General features: G+C 44.7%; 1 protein-coding gene across 1 annotated transcript; it reads right to left on the reverse strand.

Moving 5' to 3' along the window:
• Positions 1 to 60: 60 nt before the first annotated feature.
• On the reverse strand, positions 61 to 9,186 carry RNPS1 (RNA binding protein with serine rich domain 1). The gene is made up of 8 exons (XM_009277152.2): positions 8,943 to 9,186; positions 6,429 to 6,620; positions 5,914 to 6,069; positions 5,405 to 5,596; positions 4,092 to 4,194; positions 3,136 to 3,289; positions 2,514 to 2,655; positions 61 to 1,202 (listed from the first exon to the last, which is right to left on the reverse strand). Exons 2-8 carry the CDS (start codon positions 6,497 to 6,499, stop codon positions 1,097 to 1,099), a joined length of 924 nt encoding a protein of 307 aa, XP_009275427.1. The 5' UTR covers positions 6,500 to 6,620; positions 8,943 to 9,186; the 3' UTR covers positions 61 to 1,096.
• Positions 9,187 to 9,545: the final 359 nt, after the last annotated feature.

The following is a 9,545-nucleotide window of genomic DNA, read 5'->3' on the forward strand; positions in this document are numbered from 1 at the left end:
GCCGCCCTCACCGCTTCTGCGCTGAGCAAGGGGCTGGAGAAGGGAGCGAAGCAGGCCGGCTATTCTCAACCCTACTGCTTTATTCAATAGTCGCTGGTCCTACACAAGTACAAACACAACATGGCCCAAAAGGCTACAAAGTGATACAAAACAAAACAAACAAAAAAAAAATCTTTATAGTATTGACTGTACAACAGATGGTAAATTCTTTGCCTTTCCCTGTGTGAACCCCAGTCAATCCGGACAGCATCATGGCCTCGAGCCTCCCTCTCTGCCTTGCAGTTTCCAGGGGGTTGACGCTCAGTCGCTAATTTGAGATTTGCAAAAGCAGAAGCACTCGCACCGTTTCACTGGGGGGTTGTGTAGGAAGTTTTTACCAAAACCCTTTAAGAAAAGGTGAAAGAAGTCATTTACAGGGGCAGCTACAAACCAGCTCTTAAGATTTCCAGCTTCTTTTCTAAATTATCATGTTCAGTGGTCTGGACCGTCGTTTCTGTGGTGATCGCCTGGTACATGCGTTACAGAAGAGCTTAATTTGCAGAAAGAGCTTACTCTTCTGCAGAAACTAATAATCTGTTTGGGAACTGGAATAAAGCGACAACTCGGTATTTAAGTCTCGGGCAGATCTGGGCTCTAGCTGCTCTGAAAAATCCTGTGCTGGCACCTAGAGATCAAGTTAAATGCCTCCCTGTCTTACTGTACAGGGTTTCTGAAATAGCTCAAGATTTACATGCTCGTCTGTACAGCGTGCTAAGCGTTTAGAAATCACCAAGCAGCAGCCTGCTAACTGGAGAAAGAGAGGCTGTAACATCTTTCCTTTCGTTTATCTGGAGTAGATGTTTTTGCAGCCTTTAAAAATCAAAGCCATTTTTAAATAATTTCAATTCAATGCCAGGAAACTAGAAGCCCCACAGCAAAGGCTATCTACTGGCCGGGAACTGTTGCGCTCTCCTCTTAGGTTGCCTCCACTGCCAGGATTCGCTCTCTCTCTCTCTCTCTCACTCCTCCTCACCCAGACCCATTATAAAAAAAAGGTACAATATTTAGTCTGACGGGATTTAAGTTAAAAAATAAAAAGCTGTCCAGTCTTTTTGCTTTATCGTGAGGAGTTTGAGCTGGAGCGGCTGCGATGGCGCCTTCGTCCAGGAGATCTGGATCTTGATCGCCGGCGAACAGGGGATCTGCGCCTAGGAGACCGGGACCTGACAGATTAGAAGGAGAAAGCTTTCATTAGGAGACGAGAGCAATAGGTTCCAGTAATTTGTCAGCTCATCTACCAACTTTTCAAAAACACTTCCCCGCCACCCTCCAAAAAACCCTCACGCACCATGGTAAAAGAGCTCCAGCGAAATACAGCCAGCTCCAGAGAGGAGAAAGGCAACTCAAACATTGACCATACAGCAGGAATATTCTGGCTACCCTCCCTCTGCTTCAGGAAGTTGAAAGAATGTGTAATACCCAAAGAACAGACAAGAATCTTGTCTTCTTCCTCAAGCAAAACAAGCTCAAGTTCATTCTACATCGGATTCTCCTTCACCGGAAAAGTCAGCTTGGACTCCTGAAATAGTGATATTCAGGGAAAGGATTTATATAAGCCCTTTCAAACCACAGGGACATTTCTTAGAGGAAGTCTAACTCTAAAGAAATGATTCGGCTTCAAGCCCTTCAGTACCACAATCAATCCGTACAGCCACCAGTATGACACCAAGGTTCCAGGCACAAAGTATTAGCAGAGCCTGAACAGGACAGTAAAAGTTAGACTAGGGAAGAAAACAAACACTAAGGAGGCAATGCCAAATCTAGCATTTGCCAGACCTCAGTAAAAGGCCTGTTCAAAGGAGGACCAACAGGCAGTTGGATCTTGTGCCATGTAAACTAGTTCTCATTTTTAAACCTGCAGTTCGTAAGCTATTCAGCAATCAAGTGGCTCACACAGGAGCCGCTTTTACTACTGACAAGAGTTTAAGCAGATTTCCAAGACAGAGGAGCCCATCTAGATGCTAAGGAAGACTCCGAAAGACTTATCTGAGCACGTTCAGGCAGCCCCAAGTCGCACAACAGGCGCGTGCATGTCAGGTCACATCCTGGGGTCTGTGTACTCCGCTCACCTGATGCAGAGGGACTGCTTTTTGGTCATGTGCCCATTCGTATAAATAAGGGAGGGAGGTGCAAGGGCTTCAGAAAAGCAAGTGGCTGGAGCAGGCTGCCAAAAGCATTCTGCCAGCCAGAAGTCCATTCCCACTTCACCTCAAAGCATTTATGCAGAGGGGACTCCAGGGAATGGGCTGGAAAGCATCTGACATTTCCGACGGACTGCATTGGGGGTGTAGACCAGAGCAGGTCACCCTGGTGCTAAGGAGTTAAGTCGTACAATCCAGGTTCAACTGATGCCCAAAAGGTGTTACTGTCATTTGGAGGGGAAAGTCACAGGATGAAATTGTCCCCACGCCGAGTCTTTCAGTGATAACACGTTGTTACACTGAGAAGGAAGCACAAATTGTCACAGCTCTCACCTTCTCCTCATGCGAGGGGGTGACCTGCGCCACATCGGTGGTGGTGGCAGCATCCTCCTGGGTGGGGTAAAGCGTCTGGGAGGCGGCCTAGGTCGTGGTGCCAGCACAGCTGTGGCAGTGATCTCCTGACCATCAATCTGGCCTTTTTAGGGAAGCACAGAAACAGGAAGAAGTAAGTATTTTCCAACACTAACATCTACAGATCACATTACTGCAACTCACAGCTTTGTCACAAGCAACTGAAGCATGAATCAGCCGACAGTCCTATTTCCACCACCTGCTCAGGGGTTATTTTGACAAAGTCCACATACATACTAGACTTCTTAATCTAATATCCCATCAAATTGCAGTTCGGATGTTAACCGGGAAAGATTTTCACAGAAACTTAAAACTGAGGTTTTTTTCAAAACAAACAGTAATAAAATTCTGTAAAAGTTCTGTGATGTTTTGGATCTGTCCTGAACCACACAAAAGCCAAAGCCATTTGGGCTGAAAACTGACAGTATTTCAGATCAGTCCCCCAAAGGCTTCCCTATCACCTCTAACTCATTTTCAGATCAAACTCATCTGCTCCAAACATTTTTTAAAAGCACCCAGCCTCCTTGCAGCATTTGATACTTACCTCCATCCATGTGTTTCAGGGCTTTCTCAGCATCATCTGGGTTCTCAAACTCCACATAAGCATAACCTTTAGAGAGGTGTGGATTTAGCCTGTCAACTGGCATGTCAATCATTTTAATCTTTCCGTAAGTGGAAAAAATTTCCATGATGTGATCCTGCAGGGAAAGAGCAAGTCTTAAGGACATAGACCACACTTACTGACCAGGTCTGGCTGGCGCAGAGCAGTAAATCCACAGCACTAGATTAGCTTTAAATCAATGCCACCATCAGGAAGAGACATATTTCATTGGCCAGATGTGGAAAGGATTACCACTGCTTTCTCTACTGTTGTCTATTCAGTTCCTCCTCAGATTGTTCCAAACCTTAAGTTCTAGCAGCATTACTGCTGCATGTCAACACTGGCTACAAAAATACAACTAGTGTAAAAATCTTCTCGGGGACCCGAGAAGGGAACTTATGCCTGCAGCTGAAAACTCTTAAGGTGCGATTGTTCATATTTTTTAAAAAACCATCATTTTTGCAGCATCCTAAACCTTTTACCTCTGAAGATCTTTAAACTAGATTCTAGCAAAGACAACTCAAGCCAGCCCAGCTCTCTTCAGATCCTTGGTATCAAGGACCTCCAGATATCCTTAATGCCTCCAAGGTAATTTCAGCTATTGTCCCAACTGCTACAGTTTTCTTCCTAGTAAGGCAGGATACAAAGTCTGAAACACTGACAAAGCAGACAGACCTCTTAAGCACTACACAGTCTCAAAAGCCTGCACTGTATTTGACTCAGTAAAATCTTACCAAAATTTTCCTCACTGATCAATTTGGACACAAAGCAAGGATTTCCAACAGCAACACCTAGGCAGCACTCTAGCAACAAAAAAGTTTTGAGAGCTTTAAAAGAGCCACTCACATGTCCTCACAGAAGATATGCAAGCTTGATATTACAGGGGAGCATGCCATTACCTTGGTCACATTTCTAGTGAGCCTTCCAACATGCACTTTTGTAGGTCTGGGTGACGGGCTCCGCCTCTTCCGCTCCTTTTCATCTCTCTTGGGTGGCTTGGACCTGATTTTGACAACAGAAAACGTTTACAGTTTTCAGGAAACACGCAAAGACAAAACCAAGAAGCCAGTCACTGTCACATGATAAAAAAGGTACCATTTTTCTTGAGAGGACATCTTTTTTCTTAAGAATTTACAGGTTAGGAAGTGCTGGGGTGGGGGTGTTCCACTTAGAAACACCTCAGGACTTGCATTTGCCTTGTCTGCTTTTGCTTTAGAACCTTCTGGAATTTGAGAGCCTTTTTTTGTGAGTTTTCAACTTTACTGTAACTAGGGTCACAAACACAAAATTTAGCAAACATTTCTTCAAAGGTGTTGGCTATAGTTAAAGAATTTCCCAGTTGTTAAAACAAAAAACATTCTTTGCCTCAACAACTAGAGGCAAAATGAGGACATAAACACCAAAGCATACCACATCCAGGCAAATGAATGGATCCAATGATTTGTGTTTCTGTATCTTCTGTTCACTACAGAGGCCCAGAAATGTCACAGTTAAAAAAACTATTTAAGTAGCTGCATATCACAATTTCTTTGTAGTTTTTAAAAAAAAATATCTGGAATGTAATTTTAATTTGTAAAAAATTCAGTATGCAGAAAATTTGTATTTATGCTTCTTCCTAATCTTACTGTCCATAAATTGAGGGATATACTAAAAAAAACCCCACACTGGCTTACAATACTTCAGTAGATTTCATCAGCCCTCAGCACCTTACCTACAGAATTATCCAAAGGAAAAACTGTATGGACATCAATGTAGTTGGATTCCTACCCTTAGAGGAAAATGCTTCCTTTGCCCCCCCCCCCCTTTTGTTTTTTTATACATAAGAATATACATATACACATGCATACACATACACACCATTTTCAGCCCTGACTTTTCTGTTAGTCTGGGCTGTAATTTACAGGAACCAAAGAGCTTTACTCTCATCTAGTGCCCATATAGTCCCATACTATTGGGGAAACATTAAAACTGCCTTTACAAAATATAGTATTTAAAACCACTCTTTAAAATGAGGTTTTTAATCTCTCTTCCTACAGGGGACATGTTTTGATTGTAAGCAAAAGGAGCACACCCATTCTAACAAAACTCAGATCTCTAAGTTATGGAGAAAGCAACTGGTTCTCAGAAACAAATCTATTCTAATCACAATCTTGTCTTCTACACAGAAATTAACCTGCCATCTGGTAATTCCTAGAAGGCAAATAGAACTCACTTGGAGCGGGAGCGTCTCCTGTTGTCATGTCTCCGTCGAGAGGGACTTGGAGATCCAGAGGAGCTGCTGGAACTGGAACTGCGTGAGGTGCTGGAGCTCCCAGAGCGGCTTGAGGCAGAAGAGGAACTAGAGCCACTGCTAGAACCAGTGCTGGAACTGGACCCTGAACTGGAAGTTGAGCTGGAACGGGATCTGTTGGGGGGTGGGTGGATGGGATAAAAATGGTTGGAGTACCCAGAAAAAGAATGGCTGAAAAACTTCTGATAATTATGGAGAGAGCAACTGTGAGTTAGAACAATGCAAATTGATGCTCCATAGCTCACTAGACAGCCAAAGGCAATTCATACCTAAAAAAAATAAAACCCTTAAGTTAGACAAAACTGCACCGTGACTAACGCAATGCAAGCTTTCAACAACAAGTCCATGACACGGGGAATGAAACATACTAGAAATCAAGCTGGTGGTTTCTGAAAACACTGTGATTTGTTACTACCCGTAAAAGTAACTACCTGGTACTGCTGCTCCCGCTGGAAGCACTGCGTCTTTTGCGTGTCTTGTCTCGACCACGATCCTTTTCACCCGATTCCTTAGTGGCTGCTTTATCCTTGGACCGGTCCTTTGATTTCTCTTCAGACCTATCCTTGCGCTTGGTTGGTGAGGGAGCCCTTCAAGAACAAATTGCAGAAGACATTGTTTAATATAGAAAAATGCAAACAACAAAAAACCCACACCCAAACAAAGAACAGAACAGCAACACAAAACATTGAACTTCAAATGTAACTCAAGATCACCATAACTGCAGAGTTAAAGCATTAGGCAAGTTTGGACTTTTTAGAAAAAGGAAAATATTTTACATTACAGAGCAGCTTTGAGGAAGACAGCTATAGCATACAGAAATTCTCACATACAGAAATTCACGCAGAAAGAGGTACATTTCCAATTCCTCACCCTCACTGAGAGAGCCCTAGTACCCTATAACATCCCCAGTTTTGTTAAGCCTAGAAAATTCGGACAGAATGATTACCTAGTGTTGGATTTTTTATTATTTTCTTTGAGTCCTAGCAAACTCTTCTTTTTCAATCCTGATAACTCCATTTCCCCTTCGGAGGCGTCCAAAGCAGCACCGAATGGGCCTCACTTATCTCAAATCTCACTTCTAACTCCTTGATTCTGAGAACCGATCCCTAATCGAGTGCAATAAACTCCAAAGAACAGCCTAGTGACAAGATAAAAGGGTTTAGAAACAAGAAATTAACAGATAGGCATAAAACAACAAACCCGCTTTGCAACAATGGCAGCACACTGGGCATCAACTGCCTTCTACAGAGCACTTGTTACACATACTGCTACCCGGCCGTTAACCGCCAGCCTCTGTGCCTGCTCACATTGGCACCGTGTGCCTCACGTAAAAGTCTGCATCCATGTGTAGAGCTATCATTTTGACATTCACAGAAGTACAAAGGACCTTAATTGTCCAACCAGAAAAATGGCAGACAGAGGACATCCATTTTCTCTGCAAGATGTACGTGCAGCTCACGCCTCTTGACAACAGCCTTGTCTCCAGAGGAGCAAGCACTGGTTTTCTCCAAAGCCAATTTGTGCCATATAGCATATATTTGTCAGGAAGAAAGGGTTGTTGAGAACAAAACCCCCCACTGAACCATAGCTGCTTTCAGCCTCAACAAGCTGCTTCCAAAGCTCTGTCAGCCTTGGAAAGACCAGATTAAAGGGCCCAGTTTGCTGCACTGCTGCAACAGCAGATTTTACTTTAACTTCTTAGCAGAAAGTCTAAACTGGATTCTGACCTCATCTAGCCCCAGTCAGTTCCCTCTTTACTCTAGATCCAAAAGGAGACAAATTTAACACCCCACTATTTCACACCGAAATACTGGGCATTAGTTGAATTCCAGATGTTTCCCATGAGAGGGCTGCATCCATCGCATTCTGTGACATCTAAACACATTGTTGCATTATGACTATTCCACATGGATTGTTTAACACCTGCATTACAAAGCTGCCTCCAACATATGTCTTAGTACCCACTAAAAGAGTGTGGCAGATTTGATTTGGTGTAACGCCCATTATCTACCTATGAATGAAACATTCAGGAAATGGAAGAGTGGGCACAAGCACGTCTGAACTGCCAGGCTCATCTGCAGTGACACTGAATATTCACGGTACTGCGCGACGTTGGAAACTTCTCTATCTCCACATGCATCACAGGCAAAATTAGTTAACAAGAAAAAAACCTCTCCAGCTCGCTGCATCCAACAGTCTTGTTGCTTCTATGCTTCTGGTGTCAGATTCTGGTAAGCAATTACTTTATTCTCGAAATTGCAATTAAATTTATGTTTGGGAAGAGATCGTTTCTGAACAGCTGAACTCGCTTTCCTGATTTTCAGCTTCACAGTTTTCCCTAATACAACAACTCCAAAAAGCAACACAAATGAACATTCGCAAACCCAGCCCTCTGCAGATCCAGAAGTCAAGAAACACCCATGCCTTTTTGCACGGAGAACAGGAAACCCACAACACAAATGTGACACTGGCAGGGCTCGCTGGGAGAGGAAATGTCTTCTCTAACAGCAGTGGCGGTAAGAAGGCAGTCCATGGACTGTTCCATAGGTGCTGCAGAGACTAACAAAAGCAAACCTGTGCATGTCATTCAGCTGTATGACATTTCTAACCAGCTCTATGCCTCTAGTGCAAAGTGTGAGGGAAGTGCAGTTCAAAAACTGAAAGCCACTGCATGAGACCAGCTGACTCCCTTGGAAGAACAGACCAGACAAGTTTCTGGATTCACGTGACAAAAAAACTTGACGTTTTCCTTTCCCACCTTTCTTCTCCTAAATATACCACAGTCAGGTTTGTGTTATCTCTTCCTACACACCGACTTCTCTTGCATCTGTAGACTGTCACAGTGATGATGTTATCAGCTCAGCCATGCAAAACTATCTTTTATCATCTGATAGCTGGCTCCGGTTTTACTCCTACTGGAAGGAGGGAAGAGAGAGAGCCCAGATGAAGACCAGCACGCACTCTGCTGTTATCCAGCCTGCTGCTGGAGTGGTAGGCTACTTCAGTTAAACAGCTACCACTCTGGCACCGCCCCTCAGGACAGGCACTTACCAGACAAATTAGCCATATGATGTTTATACATTCACACGTATAACTTCCACATGATGGTACATGCAGCCTTTAAGCAGCCTCCAAACTAACCAGTGTTTTCTCTCCATCAAAACATATGTACCTTTCTCAAGAATGCCACTTGCCTAGCTTACTTCAGTTGGAAACCTCAGCCTAAGAGACACAGCCTGTGGGCGCTTTCACCTGTTTGTCATTCAGCGGAAGATGTGGAAAGAATAAAATCATGGTCTGCACACAAGGGTGTATAACAACGCATTTCTAATCGACATGCTTCTTTCCTACAATCAAAAACTCTCAGTCCCTAACAAGTCAATGTTTTTGCAGCACCCACCCCAAACCAGAAAGTCTAAGAGAAATCTACACAGGCCAAACGTTCATTGCACACACACACCTCTCTGCTTCAAAGAGTTGATTTGCACTCTTAGAGAGCTGCAATTCTGTAGCAACGGAAGCAAACTCAGCTCTCCCCCGGACTTCCTGCACGACTACAGGCAAGTCCTTTAATGGCAGTTTGCTTCAGATCCTCATTTGCAAAATGGGGAAAAGAATTCCTCGTGTGAGGAGAGGGTTCAGCGCTCGGCAGTTCTTTGCAAAGTTACGGCCGCTCGCCCAAGCTAACTACAGCGAGCAGGGCCGGAGGAGCGCAGGGGCAGCCAGCTCCGCGTCCCGGTTCGCACGCCATGGGGTACGTTACGGCGCCGGGCGGACCGAGGGCTTGTCGCTGCTGACCGCACCGTACGTGTTGCCATACTATGAGCGAAGCCAAGGCGCGGGCTGAGGAACAGGGAGAGAAATTCGCACGCCGGGTACGTTACGGCGCCGGGCGGACCGAGGGCTTGTCGCTGCTGACCGCACCGTACGTGTTGCCATACTATGAGCGAAGCCAAGGCGCGGGCTGAGGAACAGGGAGAGAAAAGCACAGACCAAGCACAGAGTCGGTTCAGAGCAGAGCCCGCACCCCGGGGCCCGCGCCGCCCGCCGCCTCCGCCAGGCC

The sequence above is a fragment of the Aptenodytes forsteri genome, unplaced genomic scaffold, assembly GCF_000699145.1.
Source record: "Aptenodytes forsteri isolate BGI_AS27 unplaced genomic scaffold, ASM69914v1 Scaffold26, whole genome shotgun sequence".
NCBI lineage: Eukaryota > Metazoa > Chordata > Aves > Sphenisciformes > Spheniscidae > Aptenodytes > Aptenodytes forsteri.

Bases quoted from the DNA above. Each gene is read 5' to 3' on its own strand.
- RNPS1 (XM_009277152.2), bottom strand. From the start codon at position 6,499: ATGGAGTTATCAGGATTGAAAAAGAAGAGTTTGCTAGGACTCAAAGAA. The intron at 5,597-5,913 runs GTAGTTACTTTT...ACCCCCCAACAG, and splicing joins AGCGGGAGCAGCAGTACCAG to ATCCCGTTCCAGCTCAACTT. The intron at 4,195-5,404 runs GTGAGTTCTATT...TGTCAAAATCAG, and splicing joins AGGAGACGCTCCCGCTCCAA to GTCCAAGCCACCCAAGAGAG.